General features: G+C 38.3%; 1 protein-coding gene across 1 annotated transcript; it reads right to left on the bottom strand.

Annotated features, from left to right (window-relative positions):
• Positions 1–2,452: 2,452 nt before the first annotated feature.
• Positions 2,453–22,297, bottom strand: SPATA48 (spermatogenesis associated 48). The gene is given in 9 exon segments (XM_054514926.1): positions 2,453–2,564; positions 12,679–12,781; positions 13,314–13,354; positions 14,588–14,655; positions 15,111–15,249; positions 16,598–16,704; positions 20,983–21,067; positions 21,069–21,211; positions 22,049–22,297. Coding segments are annotated over 9 exon segments (1,047 nt in total).
• Between the last annotated feature and the right edge of the window lie 1,472 nt (positions 22,298–23,769).

The following is a 23,769-nucleotide window of genomic DNA, read 5'->3' as shown; positions in this document are numbered from 1 at the left end:
GAAATAAAAATAGATTAAAAATATATCAATAACGTTTGACATATAAAAACACTACACATGTTCAAAGATGAGAAAACCATATTTCTACTGTTTCATATCCTATACAATCCTGTTGACTTCAGAATGCTTGACACTGGTGTACAGGATTTTGCTGCACATCCTGTAGGAGCACTGTGCAACAGAAACTCCATGCAGAAATGGTTGCATGCTGCCTGGTCTGTCTGATATTGCTGATACTTTTGACAGGAATATTTATTAGACCAGGTTAGCAGTACACAAGAGACTCCATTTATACCTATAGTTGTCTTCAGGACACTGACCATATGTTGTAGACAGCAGTTATAAAACATCCACCACACGCAATCACTTGATACTTTCTGAGAAATTATTAAAATCATTGCTTGAGAATGAGCAAATAGATAAAGAAAGGGACCACCTTTTTAAAAATGATAAGGATGAGATCACATCCTAGATCAAAAGTACATGGGAGCAAATTGTCTCACTTCAAATTATGGGAATAATCTCTCTTCACTTCACTACAGTCTAGCTTGACCTGTGATCCCTGAAATCAGCAGGAATTCTTATAATTTATTTTATAAAGGGAAGGAATCAAATGTTAAGCATGTCTCTTTTATGGGCATCAGTAACTAATGTTGAGGGGAGATTCTCAGCATCCATCATAGCTCTATGTAGCAGTTTCATAAAGGACTAGAATGTTCTATCTTAGCTCAGTAAACACTAAGGACTATGGTCCTACTCCACAAGTAGGACCATACACCTATTACAATTTTGCTATCAGGGATAATATCTTCTTAGGGAAATGTACCATATAGGTACATTTGCTCAGGCTAAGGGTGGCAAAACCTGCTCTGCAATCTCTGGATGTGATTATGCTCTCTAGTTTATTCCTACACAACCTACTTCAAAAAGGTCAGGAGATTCTGTCCTGATTCTGGAAAGTATCCATTAGCACAGAATGAGAACCCTGCTCTTGCTATACATTAAAAATGAAGGAAATTCTTCCACTGTGACCTACACCCACAGTAACATCTGTGTAAAGTAAAAGGAAGTAACTGATGTATTTTCTTCAGATCACAGTGGTGCCTGTCATTTTCGCTCTTGAATTCTGGTACCTTAATGAAGTCTCTAAATGATCTTTGCTAAGATGGATTTGCCTTTTTTATTTGTTTGTGACATTTAAAAGCCATTTAGAGTTGCCTGAGACTGCTTTGAGTTCAGCTTTATCATATTATGGAAACTCAGGACTTTGTTGCATCTTTCCATTCCCTGCCAACAGCAGCCTGCAACTACAGGTGACTGCCTATTTTCCAAGTATAACCACAAGAGAAAAAGAGCAGAGGTGACTGGATGGGGAGCAGCAGAAAAGTAAGTTAGGTAATTCATCAAAATGGTGAAACTCTTGACAAGGTGAACTCTTTAAAAGCCACGCAGTTCTGTAAATCTCCCCGAGCCTTTTCTGGATACTTTTCACTGACAGTGCTGAAAAAAAGTGTGATGTGCTGATTCTGCTGTGAACAGAATCCTAAGGCAAATTAAAAGTTTAATTAGAAGATCAATTTCTCAGGAAAACACGTAAACTTGGAAAAGTGTCACCACATCCTAGATCACTACAGATAACAAGAAAGCAGAATCTAAAGCACAAAATCATAAAGGACAGAGGAGAAACAAATAGTTACTAAGCTATTAGGGAGAAAGGCTAAGCTAGTTCTTTGCCAGCATCTGAAACCTTTCATGCTAACAAAAGGAAAAGGATTTTTCAGCAATTTTGAAGTGTCCAGATCTTTTGAAATCAACAAGTTAGACATCTAAATACTTATATTAGCCCACAGGTTTAACCAGCCTTTTATGGAAGAGCAAGTGAGGATAAAGATTATTAATTCACTTAATGGGGCAGCCACGATAGTGATGGGGAGCTGTGATGATTTCACAATCACAGGGTCCCAGGCTATGTCAGTGTGGTAGCAAGGTATGACTTTGCTTCTCACTACCTTTTAAGTGAACCCACCCATTTTTAACAACCATTTTTTCATAGCAAATACCTGTTTCTTAAGTCTGCCAGGACCAACTGAGAAACTCCATGCAGTTTTCTTTTGGGAATTGATAACTTTTGCATTCATGGGCCTCTTTGAAAAAAACAAAGACATTAATTAAAAAAAGAAAAAAGACATTTTTGAAAAAAAACAAAGACATTTATTAAAAAAAAAAAGTTATCTTCCCAACACATAACATACAATGCTCCAGAAAAATTCTAAAACCTCAAAAGGACTTCAGATTATCATGACAATAATGTACTGGGATCCAACCCTAACTGTTCTGTATTTTAAAGTCAATAGAATATAATGTGTAACATTTAATTGTTCTTTAACTAAATAAATGCAATTATGATTTTCCCAGTAATTTTTCTGAACAAGCTGAAAAATATACCTCATACCTATCCATGCATTCCTGCAATTACTGATGGGGCTGTTGATGGAAGATTAGAATTTGCTGGGTGAGTTGCTGACCAATGAACCCTGCCAGAATATCCAGGAATATTTGGAGTGCTGAAGGAAATAGTTAAAAGGGGGATGGGATAGAGAAAGGATAAATTAAATGACTATAGGCTTGACATATGACTTATAGATATATAAAGTTCTAAAATGGATAAGGTTTATCAAAGATGGATGGGGTAAAATCTCTTAATAATAAAACGAGAAGTGCTTAGAATATATAAACTTTCATAGCTTCTTTAAAGTCAGGGAAACAACCTTATGATGATCTTCCTGATGATCTGGGCTCAAATCTCTGGTTAGACATTATAAAGGTGAGCTCTTTAGATAATTCTTTTTTCTTCAATCTGTTTAGGTTTAGTATCTGTATAATATTAATGATTAGAAGCAACATTTAATCACAAAGAAGAAATGAAATCACAGAGTTTGCATAGACCACAAAAAACAAGGACATATTCTTTAAAAATGTGATACAGATTTAGCTCATATTTAGTTTCCAGCTTCAAATATGAAATTTACATAACAGATTTCAAGCCAACAGGTGTGATTTCTCATGGGCTAAAACTTAAATGATTTCCCAAATTATTCTAAGGTTCTCTAAATTTCCCTTAAGAATTTATTAAGATGTAGTAGTAACAACACTGCTTAGACACCAACTTAAATTCTAGTGTGAGCGAACCACTGAACTGAGACAGTATGCACCGAATCTTGGAAAATGAAAGCCTTTTGTTAATTCTGATGGTGTTTTAATGTGAAAATGAAAAGCAGAGGCCCTTAAAGATGTGGAGTAAAAAAACTCTACTTATCTGAAGCAGTACAAAGAAAATTTTGATAACAGTTGTTGCAAGATGAAGCAGAGATGCACAAAATTAAAGAAAAAATAGGTAATATGAATTCAGATAATCCATTAGTATTAGAAATAAAACAATATAAAGCCTCAATATAGTACCTTTTTTTGCAACTCGAAGTTTTTCAGAGAGTATAATTGATATTGTTCTGTTTTGACATCTCAAAGTAGGACATGGTTGGACTATACAATTAAACATAGGACACACATACGCATATACATCCAGACTGCCCATACCCATGGAAGTAATGGCTTACAACAAGCTGTTTCATCTGCTGACTCAACTAAATATTTGGGATTATACACCTCACCTCTGTTAGTCATTTGTGGGTCTTCACACCATATAGCACTGATAGCAGTGCTTCCTTTCTAGTAATTTCTCAAGTATTCTTCATCTTCCCTGAACTCTGTGTAAAACAAACAATTTCTTTAACTATTAAGTGTGCATAGAGTTACTAGTATCATGCATGTATTACTAGTATCATGCAGCTGATGAGCTCCTTCTCTACAACTAAGCTCAGCAGGGGATGCACAAATGGACACATATGAGAGATACAGTTTATCAGACTTTGTGTATCTCTGACTTTTGTAGCGGGAAACTTGACTCTGACCTTCCTCACAAGAAGAGCAGAGGTAACGACAAAAAACTGTATCTACCTACCAGAGTTATAACATAGGACTCTGTATTTGGCATGAGAGCATTGGTGGTATCTGTTGTAGTCCTTGCACCCATAATTAGCAGAAGGACCACCTAATTATCTATTTCTGTTTGGAGTAACCTTGCACTAGCCCATATCTTCATATACTGCTACACTCCCTGTGCCATGCTCCAGTCTATGATTCTCCAGAGAGGATGGCTTTGTAGAATCAGTACAGAGGTTGTGTAGCACTTGGGAAGCTGTTGCCTATAGAGAATCACTGAGTAGTTGGCTGGGCAAGGAACAAATTTGCTCTCTGTCTTGACAGCAGCTGTGCAGGGGCAACAAGTGGCTTGAAAACCTTTTACAGTAGTAGGACATGTTTTCAGAATTGGCCAGAATGGGTTGCATTCAAATTTGCTTTTTCATGTCAAAGTAGACAACTGTTAGGTTAAGTGCACATTACGTGACAGTACAAAATTTTTTCTGTATATCGGGATCCCACCAAAGGACACAATGGATATTGGGTTGTTGTAACTGTAAGCACACAAATTCATCCAAAACTGAAAATGTATCTGAAGGAATATGTACCACTCTGAAGGAATCAGTCAAACTGTGAACCCAGTTTTATTACTCTGGTAATGGGCTACATATGTCTGCCACATGTCATGAAATTCCAGTGATTTCCTTGGAAGTGTATGAGGGTCACAAAGAGAAGTAGATGACTACAAGAAGTCCTTTAGTAGCTTCCAGCATTTTATGAGCCTATTTGAAGTTAAATCACATAATAATTATACTGTTATATTATCATAATTTTACATATTATATTAACTGTGTACTTTAATATTCTATAAAATACTTTTTATATTTTATATACACTAATATTTCTATATTAATATATTAACTGTATTATTATGCAGTTATATTACTATAATTATAATTATATAATTATAACTATATAACTGTGAGGAATCTGATTGATAAAATCTTCTCACCTTTGAAACTTGCAAAAGTAGAAGAAAAGATTAAAGCATCATAAATGGGCAAACGTGACCCAAAAGTCAACCTGAAAAATGACCCAAGGTGAAGACTTGTTCTAGACTGTCTGGTAGAAACAATTGACAGAAGCTGGTACATTCATAATATGTGGGATGAATGTGGATCTGTAAAAGAAGAGAGCTGAACAGAGAGAAGATAAAGGTACCAGGAAAGTAAGCAAGGTTACACTACAGCAAAGCAGCTGCTCTCTTGGGAACCTGCAAAGAAGATGCAAAACTGTACTGCGGTTATGTAGGTGATAAAGCAGAAGAAACTGAGGTTAAAAAAGTACCCCTTTGTGCTTTTGTTTTTTTGGATCATGCCATCTAGCTCTTGTGCACTTTCTCTGATGAGCTGCTAACCTATTGCTGCTGCTGAAGAAAACAACTAAGTGCCAGCCTACCACTGGGCAACACACAAAACTCCTCTGTGGTTGTGCTGCCGTCATCAAGCTTTCTTTCTGTAACCATGACATCTTTCTTGTTCATACACTTCCTTGTTATCATCCTAGCAGCTCTTAGTCAACAGTAACAAATATATAGTGCTGACAGTTGAATCTGTGCAGGCATTAAGATTTTTCAAGTGAATTGTAGTGATTCTGGCGGCCTCTGCATTGGTGTTCTTCTGCTTTTTATGTCCATAGAATCATAGAATCACTAAGTTTGGAAAGGACATCTATGATCATCAAGTTCACTGTTAACTCAGGGCTGTCAAGCCCACCCTAAGCCATGTCTCCAAGTGCCACATCTACATTTGTTTCAAGTATCTTCAGGGGTGGTGACTCCTTCACTTCCCTGGGCAGCCATATTTTCTTGTCCTGTTGCTGGTTACGTGGGAGAAGATACTGACCCCCCACCTGGCTTTTGGGTAGTTGTAAAGACAGATAAGGTTCCCCCTGAGCCTCCCTTTCTCCAGGTTAAACAAACCTGGCTCCCTCAGCTGCTTCTCATAAGACTTGGTGCTCCAGACCCTTCACCAACTTCATTGCCCTTCTCAAGACATGCTGCGGCACCTCAATGTACTCTTTTGGTGAGGGGCCCAGAACTGGACAGTGGATTTAAAGGGCAGCTTTACCATCTTAGGATGTCTTTGTAGGTTTTTATTTCCTGGCAATGATCAGGAAGATCAATATGGATTTAATTTAGTAGGCCCTCCATACTGATATTTAGAGCTATTTGAGACCCCTTAAGGTCTCTGAGATAATTTTCTATAACACAGGACTCATAGACGATACATATTGTTCAGAAGCAGCAGCTGGAAGCGATGGTCTATAGTGCCTCCAGGGTATTGGATGCCCAGGTTTGCCATGTAAATTCCACATCACCTGTTTGTATGGGAGTAAAATATAGATTTCCCCCAAATAATCTGTAATTCCTGAAAACCTTGGATCTAGCACTTCAGCTTGAGCAATGGAGGTATCAGCTCAAGCTCTTTGTGGAAAAATTCTATCTAGTGAGATACCCAGTAGATTCTTACCTTAACACTTACAAGCAAAGAGTTCCTAACATCTTACTCTTCCTTATAAACACCCCTGTAAAAATGCAATAGAACTAAATCACCATATGAAGTCATTATACTGCTTTTGGTTTTTGCTACTATAGAATAGGCCTCTCAAATCTCACTCACTATATAAAGCTGTATAACAATTGGTTTCCACCTCAAATTCTCTTCCAAATGTAACACATTTGTGCCCTTCTACATCCTTTTTGCCTCTTTGATATTACTTGCCAAACAGAACAACCTGTGGTAAAAATGTCTCAGGCACGATCCTGTGTCAGGAAATTCATACACTCCTTTGTGTTGTGAAAGAACATATCTAAGATTACTTGTGAAGACAAAACAAAGTGCTTTAATGTAGAGGAGAGAATAGGACCGACAGCATTCTGGGTTTCATTTCACACCCATCTCCCTCAGCCATCAAAGCACAATAGGGAATGGGTACTTAAAAATGGGTTTGGGGTTCCTGAAAAGATAAAAACATCAAATGGCAACTCCCCCAAATATGTTGTATCATGTTGGACTGGGAAACTTTGTTTCTACAATTTCAAACAATTTTATTCTGCTTTCAAAATTTTCAGTCCCCCTTTGTAGTATGGGGCAATATTTTTCAGACACAATAAAGCATTTCAAGGCAGCAATAAAATCTCATTTGGAAAAGGCCAAAGTAGAATATTTCAACACACACTTGCCTCCACAGTCCCCTGAACGAGTCAAACTGGAGAACTACTAAACAGGCATGTATGGTAGACAAGCTGTCAGTTTCTGAAGAAAGAATACTTTATGAGAAAGCTCCACAGCAGCCCTTGGAAATGACTGTGCAAGGTGCAGGACAGCAGAGAGTCCTGTTCCCAGCTAATTGAGGCCTGTGGAGTTTCTGATAACTTGAATTTTCAAGGGATGCATGCACATAGACAGTTGGAAACTGACTACACTGAAGAAATATGCGAAGTCACTACAGATGTACTGATGTGATAGTAGCATTTTGCTCAATGTGCTTGAGAAACCATGAATAAAGGGTAGTTTCAGAGAATATCTTTGTGCAAGAACTGCAGGACTTGAAACACTTAGAACTTTGTCTTTCTAGCAACTGCATGTTTCCCATTTCAATCAAATGCTTTTGATCAGATTTGTTGTCTTCCTCACACACACAACGCCTATGGCACTGGACAGGTCATTTCAGCCTTGTCAATTTGTACCTGTCAAAAACCAGTTGTAACCTCTTTTACCAGCGTTCTGGCAATGCATTAGCTGATGTTTCAAAAGCACTGCTATGTAACTAACCCTTGGTGAGAATGCACATGAATTGTGTAAGCACTGCCCTCTACCGTGGATTAGGAGAGCTGAGGAATGAGTAGAAAGTTTTGAAAAGATGATGACTGCCCCATTTTTTACTTAATTGAGGAGGCAGAGGCTTGCACTGTGGAACAAGAAAACATAATCACTGTCTGAACTGCTTTTGTCAAATGTCAAGAGGCAGATTCCAGTAGGCACAGAAGTGAATCAGGAAGTTGTTGTAACACCAAAGACATACTAAAGAGAAAAGCACAAGTCAGATATAGGAAATAAACCTGGATTGATATAAAGTGTTGCTGTGCATGCTGGAATGCACTAAATGTGCTACACTATTACTACATTAAGTTTTGCCAGCTCACTGAAGGCGTAAGGGAGCTCTAACAATACCAGGGAGAAGAGTTATCTGTGCCTATCAGACCAGAGCCCAGCCCCTGAATGCTACAGAGGAAATCCCCATCACCAAAGCGTGGGAGGCTTTTTTCCATTGACCCTTAAAACACCTGCAGAATCTAAAATACCACATAGAGCATAACCTTGTTTCAGTAGCTGATTGGGGAAGAAGTCAACAGAGGAAAAATGCTGGTGGCCAGGGGTGAAGTAGAATTATACAAAATAAAAGATGCAAATAAATATTTTCAAGAAAAAAAGAACAGTAGATGATTATGTTGGAAACCCACATGATCCAATAAAAGCAGTTTATCTACAGTTTTTAAAATTGTTGAGTTCAAAATGCACTTCTAAATAAGAAAGACAGTATTTCAAAGTAGTTGTTTTATAAAAAGAAACAATGATTTGGGTCATTACTTATTTTCACTTTTCAACAACATCGCACGTCTCAAAAGTGCTTATAGAATTTATCAGTCTGAGCCTTCCTGGAAGTCACTGTAGGTCTGCTGCAAAATTTCCTCTGAAAACACGATGTTTTTCCAGTATTTGGGCTGTCCTCCTCTTCCTTGGTGCATATGTGGGTTGGAGCAGCAGTTAGACACAGGAGATCAGATTGTGGTGTTTGTGGCCAGATTTTCACAGGAGCTTAGCGATCAACGTGCACCCAGAATGTGAGCTCTTTCAGAATTCTGGTTTTCATGTGTGGTTGCTGAACTATTTTTGAAAGCCTGGCTAGCTGCACAAAACATAGCCATTTAGCACTCAGTTGCTTACCTAGCTAATATATGGGTAGTTATGTGACATATACAGCCAAATGCAGTATTCATCTTCCACAAATAAATTAATATTATCAGGGAATTATTAACAATCAAACTACTAAGAAACAAAGCAAAAATAACCAAGGAAAACAGACACAATTAATTCAGAGTTTAAAGTCTTGTAAAAGAAATCCTAGAGGCCTCAGCTCTGCAAAATATGTGAACAGATTTTCAATCCTATCCCTGTTCAGGAAATCTTGTTAAGCAGATACCTTTAATTCACTGATTCCAATGGAATTTACACTTCATGAGTTTGAAAAAACAAGAATGCAAATGCAAGAGAGTTTACAGTTGGCAGACAAGTAGAGAGGGTAGGGAAAAAATGAAGAAAAGGAAAGCATGCATTAAAAAAAGCAGTGCATTTCAAAATACGACAAAAGCCCCCTGAGCCACTGGGCAACAGTTATCCAGTACACCTAAAAAATCACACAAGCAACATACATTGAAAATAGAAAAATATCAATGTATTCAATGTACTCATTAATTGTTGGGATAAAAAGATAAGTTTTAAGCCTACACTACATGTGTTCTGACAGTGTAGCCTACTCAAGCACTGAGCTGTACAATGGGATTATAAGTTTTATAAAAATTTTTATGAGGTCTCTTGGTGAAAGAGGACTGCATCAGAGAGAGATTTTCAGAATGCTCTCCCACAACAGCTTCCTAATTTTTTGACTCTCACTTTCAAAAAAGAACTTATTTCTATGTCACCCTTGACAAAGATATGATAGAAGATTCCAGCTTTTAGGCATACATTGCAGCATATCTGGGGATGAAAAAGAGCAACAAGTTCATTTTAAAGCAAATTCAGGAGTGCATATACAAACCATGAATATTAAGAATGATGCTACATTCCAGGGCTGGAAGAGACCTCAAGAGACTATGCCATTCATGATTTTCCCCAAAGGCAGGTTTTAATGAAAGCCTGGAAGAGAATGAGAAGAACTGAATTATGATCCAGGATTTTTGGTCACCTGCAGAGAAGAGTCTGACCCAAAGAGCACATCCATAGCTCTCTTTGGGCCATTTTCACTGATTATTCTAGACTGCCACCAGATTACCCACACAGTTATTAATAAGTTCATATTCATAAATTTTGCACTTCTAGATGAATCACAACATTTATGACATGGCTTTTTACATGTGCTGCAAGCTCCCACAGTTATTCGATATCTGAACCACTGAGAAAAGCTGGATGACACATGATTATGATTCCTAAGTTTTCATTTTTATTTCAGCCTAATTTTAAAGAAGTATGACCATCACTTCATCCTAATTAATATTATATGAAACCAAGTTTGAGCAAAGAAATATTTGAAAAGCCTAAATATGAGAGTTCAGTTTAAAAAACAGTATGTTTGGGTTCAGGATATATGAAGCCTTTTTCCTAACTGTGCTGCAGATTCCAGGAATTCACCAGGAATATGGTGAATGACCTTATCACCAGTATTGCACCTGGATTTACATCTGTAAGACTTCCAAGTTGCATGGTAAGGGCTTCACAATATAACCTAGAATGCGGGATATATGCACAGCAGCTCTTCACAACACTGATCTTGTATTAGGGGCTTTTAGGCTCAACTACAGCTCAGGTTAAGACTTTTATCTTTTTTCTAATTCCTTAAGAAAAAAGAAAAACAGAAGATGGTTTCCTGTTCTGCCAAAAGGAAGAGAGGGTGGGTGCAAGGCTACCAGAAAAAACATGCCCAGGTTCACCACTCTTCCTGTTTGTCTCTGCAGCTACATGACAGATGACTCTTAGTTACTTTCAGCTTTGCTAATAATTTGAATGGCAACCACTTTCTTGCATAGTTTGGGGAAGAACAGTGTCTCACTCTGGAGTAATGCCTGGGCACTGATGCTGTTGCCCAAGTGCTGCAAGCAGGAAGTGCTGCTGCTACTCTGTGAGAGTGAAAGTGACTGTTTATTAAGAGAGATTTACACTTTATATTTACAAAGTATATATCTGACTTTTTAAGGATTTTGGTTGAGTTCAATGGCCTCTACACATCTTTCCAAAATTACTGGCGAACACACAAAGTGAGAAAAACAAATTATAGGCAAAATTTTATGCCTTCTGACTTCCTTCTTTCTTCTGCTCAAAATCATAGCAGTCTTGATGTCTGACAGTCATGGATGAATAATAAGTGTGAAAATCTTAATAAAATTTTCCAGATGGAATTGAGTGTTTTACAACTGAGTTTTTTTGAGCTTTGAGATGTCAGAATCTTTTAAATCTCAGAGGTCTTGGTCTCCCTGTTGCCAAAAATCAATTAAATCCATAGCCTCACTCACTAAAAAACAGAAAAATGAGATGCAGCATTCCAGAGAAGGCAATACAGAATCACTTATCCACAAATCTTCCATTACACCATTTGATGCAAATAGTCCCAGATAGGATGTCTGCCTGCAGCAGAGTGCACACATCTGCTTCTCTTCTTCAAAGTTCCACCATAACGGCAGTATAGCAGAACTAAAGGTTAACGACTCTGTAACCTCACCTCAACCCAGACATCTCTGTTCAGCACTATGCTGTATTCTGTATGTGCTGTATTTTGAAAGCACAGCCATTTCTCAATAACCATTTAAAACTGGTTTTGTCATAATTTCAAGCAGAAAAGTTAAATGCAGGCTCTGAGAAACCAGATGACTTATGCAGAACGTGAGATAAAATAATCAGAATGGTGCATTATGTCATAAAAGCTTGGGATTAATAGTCTTGTTTGCAGTAATGTGGATCAAATGTTACCTTACAATCTTACAATGATTAGCACCTCACTTTACCTGTGAATCTGCTGCTCTGTGAAGAATGATGTGCTGCTCCCCACACAGGTAACAGCATGTGATGCACTGCAAAAGGGTATACATTCACCCTGAAACAGATGTAAGAAACATAAATGAACAGATCTAAGCTGTAGCGCAAAAATTACAGCTACTCACAAGGCAGCTCCCAACAGCCAGGTGTGTTTAGCACATGCTCTGATGTAACACCCAGCATCAAGTCTTTCCTTCAGAACAGGGAGGGCAATATTTCTACCGCTTTTGACCCTCTGCTTTACCCAGTGAAGTATCCTTCCTGTACTTTCCTCACAAATGTGAGCTGGGGAAGACCATTTTAAGGACACACAAGAAAGGCTGATGAAAAGAGAAATTCTGTTTAAATTTAAAAAATAAAAAAAAGTCTAGTTTCTCTTTTGTTTTATTATTTTAATTCTTATAATTAAGCTGCTATTTTGCCATTTTCCTTTCTCAAAAGTTTACAAATGAGCACTTAGTAGCTCAAGCTACTAAAGACAGGTTTAGGAATGGCTTAAAGTGAAAACCTTCAAATTTAATGATCTAGCTAAAAGTATAGTTTTCCAATAGCACTCAGGGAGCTTTTGCACACTCAAAGGCCATCTAGTGACTAAAGTTAACAATCACACACTTTTGACATGGCAATATTCAAATCATATTACTCACCAAACATGCAACAGATCATTATACTAAATAACAGGAAATATTCGAAGTATGAAAGTATGGCATAGTTTCAAAATAAACATGTTTCCATTCTTTTCACCCAAGATCAGATTCTTACCAGTTTTTCCCTTTTCCCAAGTAACAAGAATGCAAGAGGCAGTGTCAAAATCATGCTAAGTGAAAAGTAGTGTGCAGTGCTTGTGTAGTGAGGTTTGGAAGTTTGAACATGGTTAAGTAGGACTAAGTCTACATCAGCACTGCCTTCAAAATTTACTGCACCAACACAGCAGATAGAAAGTAAATCAAATATATATACATTATTCATTAGACAGCTGGTGGAGGCAGCTGAACCACACACTGCATGCTCCAAAATTCTAGTTATTTATTAAAATGGTCCACAAGAAAAGAACACAGAGATGAACAGCCCTGTGTGCTTGGCATATCCCAAGATAAAAGCAATCATCTGCTGAACTTGCAGCACATAAAGATTGACAGCTCTAATGCATATGTTCAGAGAGGCTTGGGGGAAAATGGAAATAACATAGAAATGTGTCATCTCTCATCTTTTTGGCTATTCTTATCATCGGACTGGGATCCTCTTACAAAGCGGACAGAATAGATTCTGAGTCCTAGTTTACAGGTAAAAAGTTGGAGATACCCACAAGCAAAGGAGACTCAGCATACACTCTCCTCTGCCACCAGAAAAGGCCTTAAGTTTAAATAACATAGTCCAGCTACAGTTCTTGTTTCAGAAAATGAGAGACTGCTTGGGCTTAATAAAAAATGACAAAAGTTGAAACAACCTAGGGACACTATACTTACACATACAAAGGGATATGACAGATTTGAGAGCTTTGGCTTATACTTTTAAATACAAAATGGATCAATAACTTTTTTTCCACCAGACAGAACATTCTGATAGAATATTTATGAGGTCCCAAAGACAGGTTGTGACAAATCAAAGTTTTGCTCTTGGAATAATACAGTGCTCATTTGAATTTGGTAAAAGACTGGCAAATATTTAGCTTGGCATATATGCTAAATGAACCAGCTCAGCAGGCAGAATCTTATCTTTTAACCTCTGCTGATATTAGGACTTCAGTAAATTTCATAGGACAGTATAAGCAAATTTTCTTTAAAATTTAACTACTTCCCTTCTAGCAACACTTATTTCATTGAGTCCTTGAGAACAATTGAGACAATTTAACATCAGGTCTGAATTTCTTTCTTGGTCTGGCCCTGCAAGCAACTCTCACTGTCCACAACTATATTCCCTTGAAAGAGTGTCATTCAAGAAACCATGATAGCATTATCTATCTATCTACCTATCTATCTATCTATCTATCTATCTATCTATCTATCTATCTATCTATCATCTATCTATCTATCTATCTATCTATCTATCTATCTATCTATCTATCTATCTATCTATCTACCTATCTATCTACCTATCTATCTATCTATGCTTCCACCCTGCTGAGGTACCTGTCTCTCCCACTGTATGCCTGACCCTGCCCAGCAACTCACCTATCCATTGAGTTTGCCTGAGCAAACCTTCTGGCTCATAGTCCAGAAGGGAGACATATTCTTATTTTTCTATAATACTTTGCTCACTTGTCTTTCTTTGTCTCAACTTAGTTCTTATTTGACCCCTTTTAAGACTTCTGTGACCTTTTCTTGGACTCATCAAAAATGCTTAATTCTGAGATAGATTTAAATAGGTGAAATACAGAGTAAATAAAAGACACCAGTGCAGAAGTGATTGTTTTGGACACACAGCAAAAACCCCCTTTAGTTAGTGCATGGGTATAATTACCATGGTGTTTTCATAGATGTCATGTCTTAATGCAAACATCAGATGTAGGAAATCATGAGAATCATTCCCTTTACATGTTTCTTCTGTTCTACTTTTTATATTTAACTCTCTCACAGGAGAAACATGCAAAAAATGTTTTTGATACAGTTATTAACTGAATATCTTAATTTCTCTAGTTACAGAATGCTGCTGAATTTAGTCTGCTGAGATAATTAACTGTCCACAGACTTTGTAAAAAGACTGTTCAGACAACTCCAATATTCACAAAACCTGAAATTTACAAACCACTAGATCTCTGTGGAGAGGTAAAAGATCTTGTTTGGACTCTGTCCCAGAAGTCTCCGACAACCTAAAATCATAATAGCAAAGTAATGTTTCTTGTATGCAACATTAGCTAATTAATATGACTTAATAGTTTCTTCAGGCAATCAGAACCAATTGCAAGAATGAATTTTAGTTTTATTAAAAATAATAATTGTTACAGTTAATAATCACACGTAAACCAAATTAATGTGAGATTTATTAAGTTAGATCATTCCTATCGATCAATTTTTCATCAATACCCTTGTACTCTGTTTTGACATTCTGCATGCATGTCTTCTGTATCAATTTACGGGGGGCGCAGGGAAAAAATATGAAATGTTAAATAATATGAGGCCACATGTGGTGGTGACCTCTAATGCATACTTGGGATTATTTTTACTTGAAAATATTTTTGTGGGTTTATGTGGATGACCTATACAAAATTTAGGCTCCCTTTCATTAGCAAACCTAAAAACACTTACAAAGAAATTATTCATTGACTTGGCTTATTTTAGGTTTGGGATTGTATCTTCTTTTTGCGAAATACTGGGAAACAGGATCATCCAACATCTCCCCTGTTGATATTGGAGGCTATATTTTGGAAGAAAACATATTATCCCAAGGAACTCCTTTGTAAGCTCTAGATCAACAATTTAAAAAAAAGAGTAGAGAAAAAGTTCCCATATAGTCATTAATGAATGACACTGGTAGATAGTTATAAGGACTATGTAATGTAGATGTAGAAAGTAACAAAAGTATAGACTTCTTTTTTGATAGGAAATGAAAATCTGAGGATTATATGTTGCTTGCTGGGGAACAAGTAGTTACTGCACAGGATTTTTCATAGGATTGTCTTCTCTAAAATGGTCTCACTCCCTAAGTGAAAGAGGTAGCTTCTTCTCCAATAAGCTTACAGTGGTGAAGGGATTTATTTTGTCTGAACTTGAATAATCAGTTAAGGGAGAGGAGACATAAGTAGAGACTGGACACCAGGCACATCATACTTCTGACAGGTGCTGAAGACAGATGTACAGCATGCCCTTTTGGAAACTACAGTTTCTCTTCACTGTCTACAGGGGAAGTAGAGATGAAAGGCACAGACTGGATACAAACTTCTAGATAACTAAAGTTCATAGATAAATCCTATGCTAAATGACATTAAACAGCAGAAATTCTGATTGCTAGAAAATTTTTTTGTAGTCTTGTATGTTCTGGTATCTAAAAGTGCTTAGTAGCACCTTAGAAGATAAAAAATGAAGTGAAAACAAAAGCAAAAACTGTTTTAAAAAGAAACAGCTAGTATTTGACTTGCAGACACTATGTATTGGTTTTGACCCTTATATTTTAAAATTAGGAATATTAACTTTAGTGGGCCCAGCAACAGTTATGCTAAATAAATGACGTTAAAATTACTTTTCCAGATTCTTTCACTTGATTCTTTGGTTAATTATTCTATTTCTCTTTATATACAAACGATAAAGATATTAACATTATTTCTTGTCTCTCTTTTAGTCTTTTGAAAGAAAAGGCTACAAATGACTCCTTGAAAACTACTTGTAACTAAGCATAAACCTCACCAGTTTATATTGGAGAGAACATACATAGCAAAATAAGCAACAGAAAAAAACCTAAGTTGTTTAATTAACAATGAATTATTCTGCTATTGGGCAAGGAAGAACAAATGCAAAGTGAAATATGTAACTGTAAGTATGATAAATAATCTAACCCTTAGTAAAACAACAGTTGTTTTATTCAATGGCACTCAGCCTTAAAGAGATTATTTCAAGTCTTTTACCTTATTTCCAGATGATCTATTAGCTTATTAGGCAGTATGCTATTACACATTTCATTGTTTTATGGGTATTTAATAGCACAGATATTTTTGAATATGCTGTAGGACATTTTTCACAGAATCACAAAATAATCTGACTTGGAAGGGACCCTCAAGGATCATCGAGTCCAATTCCTGGCCCTGTACAGGACCATACCCAAGAGTCACACCAAATGCCTGGGAAGATTGTCCAAATACTTCTTGAAGTCTCTCAGGCTGATGCTGTGACCACTGCCCTGGGGAGCCTGTTCCAGTGCCCAGCACCTTCTGGATGAAGAACCTTTGTCTAATATCCAACCTAATATCCTCTGACTCAGCTTCAGGCCCTTCCCTCAGGTCCTGTCACTGGTCACCACAGAGAAGAGATCAGTGTCTGTCCCTCCTCTTCCCCTCATGAGGAAGCTGTAACTGCAATGAGATCTCCCTTCAGTCTCCTGCAGGCTGAACAGACCAAGTGACCTCAGCTGCTCCTCATATGACTTCCCCTCCAGACCCTTCACCATCTTTGCTGCCCTCCTTTGGAAACTCTCTAACAGTTTCATGTCTTTTTTATATTTTGGCTCCCAAAACTGCCCCCAGCACTCAAGGGGAGGTCACCTCTGTGCAGTGCAGAGCAGAGCAGAGCAGGACAATCCCCTCCCTTGCCCGGGTGGTGATGCTGTGCCTGATGCACCCCAGGACAGTGTTGGCTCTCCTGGCTGCCAGGACACTGCTGACTCATGGTCAGCTTGCCATCAAACAGGACTCCCAATTTCCTTTCTATGGCACTGCTTTCCAGCATCTCATTCCCCAGTCTGTTCATACAACCAGAGTGCAGATTCCATCACTTCCCCTTGTTGAACTTAATTTGGCTGGTCATTGTCTGGACATCTAATTTGTCAAGGTCTGAAAGTTTGTAAATACTTCACTTGTTGTTTTTCAAGTTGCACATTTCTTTTCACTTTACTTTTTTTTTTGCTTCTGATTAAACTTTCTTCTTTCTATTTCTACAGGCAGTCAGAACTTTTAACTTACTAAGTACCTAAATACCGCCTAAGGTAATTTTCTATCAATATTTGAAATGGAAAAGAGGCTGGAATCCTACCTTGAGATACCTCTCAGTCAGTGTGATGATTACTTCTCTAGAGTAATGATTACTGTGGAGAAAATGCTTACTGGTTCAGCAGAGGAACCACTGGGTTCCCTATTCAAAGGCCAGAGGGAAATTAATATAATGTGACCACAAATATTGTGGTCACATTATATTAATATTGTGAAATTAATATATTATAACATATATTGTGAAATTAATATATAATAATATATATTAATTGTGAAATTAATATAATGTTACCAAAAATGCAGTAAGTTCTGCATTAAGCCTCTTAAAGATACAGTAGAAGAAAAATAAGATCTTATCATGGAAAAATAATTGGTTAGAAGATCACAGATAGAAGGAAGGGATAAATAATCAGTTTTCCAGGTGGGTAGAGACCACTGGTAGAGAGACCTCCAGATAACCCATCTGGGCCTAGGACATTTTTGCCTAATATATTTACAAATTATCTGTAAGTAGGGAGTTAGAATGTATGCGATGTGCTCAAAAAGCAAATATATATATTAATGAAGACAAATCTGTGAATGCATGACTATTAAAACACACAGTCTCCTCGTTGTGTGGTGGAATCCCTGATCAACAAATCACCACATGATTGGAAAATATTTGGAGGAAGGATGATGACTTTATTAACTATCCACAGTCTCAGATGAAATGCTGGGCTACATGGGCTTTTGGAGAAATTTAAAAATCTAGTAGCAGCATGAGTAAACTACTTATATCTTTAAAAAGTGGTTACTACCAAGTCTATAAGTTAACTCTATAGTATTTCCTATTTCTCATTTCCCAGCTTTGGAGAAAACTGTGTCTTCAGATGTGTTAGCTTCCAGCAGGGGCAAGAAATCATCTCTGCTCTTTATCAGACTTGTCAGATAACCTGGTTCATTCTGCAATCCCCATAACCTCTGTGTTAAGGCTTACAAATAGAACAGTATTTACAAACTGGGCAGGAAGACTTCATAACCAGGTCCCCAGTACAAATACACCTGTATGGTCAAATTCTGAGGTCATCCTCCTCCTAACCACTGCAAAGAAAGCTTGAGACCACGGAGAAAAGGGTAGAAAATTCTGTTGTCATATGACTGAGAGAAGGGGACTCCACAGGCAATCATTATTAAGGCCTGGTCTTCCAGCACAGAGCACCTCCCCTGTATGGAATACGTGGAGAATAGCTCCTCAGCTGTTGTCCTTTCTCTGATTCTTCAGTCTTAGAACAACCTTCTTCACCAGCTTCTCACACTTGCTTTGTTATTACAGAACTTCACAGAGTTTGCTTTGCTCAGCAGATGCAAAAGTCTGCTAGAGAAGTTCAAAGTTGTGGACTGCCAAAGCCACAGTGCTACATCTTCTCACAATAGAGAACTGTCTGCTGCAGATGTTTTGTATACCACAGCTCATCTGTCTCAAAGGCTCCTTCTCTCTCTTTTTTTATGTTCATCCCAGACACAGTGGAGAAAGTGACTGTAGAATTTGCTTATAAAATGCCTGACTGATCTCTCTTTCAGCACAACTTCCCCAAATGACTTAGCTGTGGAATGTTTTGGGACTGGTATCTAGAAGGGTTAGCAAGTTTCATCACATGCTTGGGGGTTGGTAGTCAGGGTCTGAATCATAAAGCTAAAATCAGGATATTTTTTTGAGTTTCATTAAAAATAGCACCTAAAAACTCATCAACTTTTTATATTGATATTTACACATTTGAAGTTAATACCTCAGCATCACAAAAAAACCTTGTAAATGCGTATTAGGTTTGGAAGAGCACTTACACCACTTCCTTAAGAAATTTATGCTGCACTATATCTGTTTCAAGGTTTGTCCCTGAGTTCAGTTTTACTTTTCCTGACAACTTTAGCAGGGTCAGCATTTTAGTCTAACAGTGACTTTCCTGAATAAAATAACATCAGAAAGCCACCAGACAGTTTCTTTCTGCTTCCTATAACTACTGTCCATTTCAGAGCACTTTCTTGACTATAACCCAGATTACTGACTTGATGTCATTAATTTTCAGGTTTTGTCTGTGTTCATTTCAGGTGCGTCTCTATGTGCCAGAGTATGTCTCTCTCTGCCTGCTTTTCTTTGCATTGGAAAAAAATATTGGGCAGATAAAATTGCTTATCTGAAATCTTCCTTCCCCTTCACTTTTCCAGAGGATTGCAGAGAAAAACAGCTGAACATTTTTGACTGATATCTGTAGTATTGTTTTCATATGTAAAAGAAGAAAACAGTAAATGAGAAAGATAAATAAAGATAAATAAGAGTGAAATAAAGTGAAATAAAGATAAATAAGAGTGAAAATTGCATGGTATGGGAAAAAAAGAAAAAAAAAGGAAAATTATGTAGTTATTTTTTATCCCTTGTGGTTTCTTGGGTTCCTTACAGTTGTTTTATATGGCTGTATTAAGCAAGAAGTGATTTAAAATGCAAAGTTTGTACAGAAATTGGGAACCAAAACCACTGCCAGAATTTATGGTACTTAGAGACTTTTTTGCTTGCAGTAACGTGCATAAACTATTGTTAACTGTGCAGTAACTGCACTATTTTGTAGCAAAATGGAACTAGGAGTTTATTTACATTTTGCTACCATGTTCAAAGAAATGCCTCCCCTCATCTATGAGCATATAGCGTGAGATACCACAAAATTTTGTTCTAGCTGTATTGAGCATTTCTCTATGAAAGTCCCTGAAAGTAACTTCAAACATATTGCTTATTGTTAATTACATCCTTCCTTATAAATCCTGGGCAGGTATTTCTGCTTTCCACAATTTTTATCAGAAAATTCTGAAACCATCAAACCAATTTTACTTTATGTTATAAGGAGTGAATTTCCATTTTGGTGCTACAATCACTACAAAATAATCAGACTCAAATTTATCTGTAAGACACTGATATAAAGTAAGAGGGTAATGCGGTACTTTGACCAATATGTGATGGCAGTCTTCAAAAACTACTGTTCTCTGATTAACCAGACATTGTAACAGGTCTCTAAATGTGCTGCATTGCAACTTGTCAGGAAATACTAAAATACACAGAAGCATCCAGGGGATTTCCTAACTTTGGAGTGATTTTTAGTTTCTTAGTTTGCAATAAAGTGGGTGTTCATTAGAGCTATAGTAAATAATTTCACATTTTACATAATCAGATTTTTTAAAAAAACAGTTAATTACCTTTGAAGTTGTTTTCCATTTTTTTTAGCATTAGAATTCTCATTATAATTTGCTGACTGGTACCTCTTTGCTACAGCAGGAATAATGAATAATAAAAACACTTTACTGCAGTTGTTATATTCAGTTCCACAATGTAAGATTGTTCCTTTAGTATTGTTCCTTAAACATAAGATTGTTCCTTTAGGACACTGGGGAATGGAGTTCAGAAACTCATTTTATTTATTTGTTAAGCACCACCAGTTTCTTCAGTGATTAAAAAAACAGTTTACCTCTGAGTCATACCCTGCACTTCCCCCTTCTGTCCTGGCTGGTTTCCTCCAGGAGGTCTCCATGGTCAGGCTGGGCTCTCTCACCTGTGGTGGGGACACTGGGGAGGTTCCCAATCACTGTAATCTGCCAGGGATTCATTAGCTCTTCCAACACTGGGCTGCTGTTCAGCATCTGCTGCTGGACTCACAAAACCTGAGCAGGGATCTGCTAAAAATGGAACAAGGAGTTTATTTACATTTTGCTACCATGTTCCAAATTTTTCCTGGACTGTTCCTCCTTTCCCTTTTTTTGGACCTACTCGAACCTGCTCCGGACTGGGACCTGGGAACACCGAGAGTTTGCACCTTGTGGCCTGCAGCAGCTGCCCCAGCGCCGGAGGGACTGAGAACAGAGTGACCACCCCCAGGAGAGACTTTCTGAATTTGCCATCTTTTTCAGAGCAGTGAAAGAGTGGTGTCATCTGGTATTGTTCATTTTGTGTGCTGGGGGGTGCTGTGCCTGTTAAATAAGCAGGTTCTTTCCATTTCTTTCTGAGGAATCCTTCCCGAACCGGTTGCGGGGAGGGGCCGTGTGGGTTTGCTTTCTGGATGGGCCCCCTTTTGGAGGTTTTTTTCCCAAACTTGCTCTAAACCAGGACACCCTGGTTTCTATTTTTTTTAAGGAAGAGCTGCCGGGAGCGCAGTTTCCCGCGCCCCTGGCCGGGTGCAGCCCGCGCTGCCGCAAGCCTGGCTGCTCTAGAGGAGCTGTCCCTGGACAGGGGACGGCTTGGGACAAGTTAACCAAACCCAGCTGCCGGGCGATTTCGGATGGCACCGCGGCGGCAGCGGCAGCAGCAGATGTTTCCCTGGGGTTTGAGGATGTGAAAACCTCTGCTCTGCTCCCCTCCCTTCCCTGCTTTCGCCAGAGGTGAGGGCAGAGCTGGCGCTGCGGCCGGGAAAGCCCCACACGGCCGCCTCCGCCCGGGAGATGCAGGGAAGGGAAGAGCGGCGAGCCTGCCCTGAGGGGCCGGGCGGGGCGCGGGGCCGCCTCACGGGCCACCCCTGCTTCTTCACCTCCTCCCACTCTTCCTCCTGCCCACCCTCCTGCCGGCAACCCACGCAACCTGTTCCAGCACCTGACAGCCCTTTGCGTTGAAGGCATTTTTCCTGTCATCCCATCTGAACCTCCCCGGGTGCAGCTTGAGGCCGTTTCCTCTGGTCCTGTCGCTGTTCCTTGGGAGCACCCCCTTGGCAGCCTGGCAGTTTGAAGTTGGCGTTGCTCTCTGGGACACGCTGTTCCATAATGCAGGAGCTTTCCCCCGTGTGTTTTGTTTTACACCTGCCAGCATTTACATTGCCATGCCGGTTGGAATGGCAATGATTATAGTGGCGGATGTGAAGTATGCTCGGGTATCAATGTCGATTCCTACTGTGCATATGTGGTGGGCTCAGGCGATAAAGCCTAGCAATCTGATAGATAGTATAGCTCATACTATTCCCATAAAGCCAAATGGTTCTTTTTTCCTGCATAGTAAGTCGTGACATGAGAGATGATTCTGAATCCTGGGAGAATGAAGATGTAGACTTCTGGATGACCGAAGAATCAGAAAAAGTGTTAGTATAGAACAGGGTCTCCTCCCCCTGCAGGGTCGAAGAATGTGATGTTGAGGTTACAGTCTGTAAGGAATATTGTGATTCCAGCGGCAAGGACTGGAGGGACAGGAGTAGGAGTACTGCGGTAATTAGGACTGATCAGATGATTTAGCCATCTACGCTCACCCAGTGGGATTGAACTTCCTGTCCCTGTATGAATTTGCAGACGGACGCAGGAAAGCTAAAGGATTATTTAATTTGATTCCTTTCCCCCATAAAAAAAAAGCAGAGAGTGCTGGAGAGAGGGGTGTTTCGCTTTCCCATGTGCCAAAGAAGTTGCATGCCAGGGTGGAGGTAACAGTCTCTGCTTCCTAGTGAGGTTTGGAAATTCAAACACAGTAAATTGCTTAAGCTTTCTGGTAGTATTAAACTAGGTTATTTAATTAGAGTGTGGATCTTATTCTATGGTCTGGTTGTGATCAAAGATGAAATTCAAAGTTCTACTTTCTGACAAAAAAGGGAAACCCACAAGCAGTATTTTAGTACATAGTCACTAAAACATCAGAGTATTTATACTGTCTTTGGTTTGAGTAGGCATGAAAGACATTGTCTGCTCCAGAAAAGACATTTCCATATTATTGCACTAAAGTGTTATTAGTACAATCTGAGTTTCAGACTGATGTAAAGAACATGAGACTTTTAATGTTAGTTTGTTTATTTGTTGGTTTTTTTTTTAATTTTTTTGTTTGGTTGGTTTGTTTTGTTTTTCCCTAGGTTTTTTTTTGTTTGTTTGTTTTGTTGGGTTTTTTTTTTTTTAACTTACTAATGTTGACAGTTTTGGCATTACATTTTACCCTAACTGAATAATTAAACTTCTTGTGGACAATGTAGAGTGTGTTTCTTCAAGTGTCTTAATTACATTTGAGTTTTCTGAGCCATCTATAGGAAGTTTTGGTCTTACTGAAGAGATACTGCATTTTTAACTTTGGCATACTAGATGGTAAAGTTTCTTTTTAGACTCCCTAATTTAGGGAGTTAATTAGGGAACTTAGGAAACACATGAGTGGTGTAGTTGTCAGACAGAAAATATAGAGATCCACTTGCACAACGTAAAACAGCTTATATCTTGCAGGCTTTTTGTCTAAAGAGTTACACTTAAATGAGACAGATTAGAAACTGAAATTATTTCTCCTGTATGACTTTAAAATGACAAGTAATAGAAATGGTA

The sequence above is a fragment of the Molothrus ater genome, chromosome 1 (assembly GCF_012460135.2).
Source record: "Molothrus ater isolate BHLD 08-10-18 breed brown headed cowbird chromosome 1, BPBGC_Mater_1.1, whole genome shotgun sequence".
Classification (NCBI taxonomy): domain Eukaryota; kingdom Metazoa; phylum Chordata; class Aves; order Passeriformes; family Icteridae; genus Molothrus; species Molothrus ater.
Note: the sequence above shows the minus strand (reverse complement) of the source record. Positions and strands in the feature narration are given on the sequence as shown.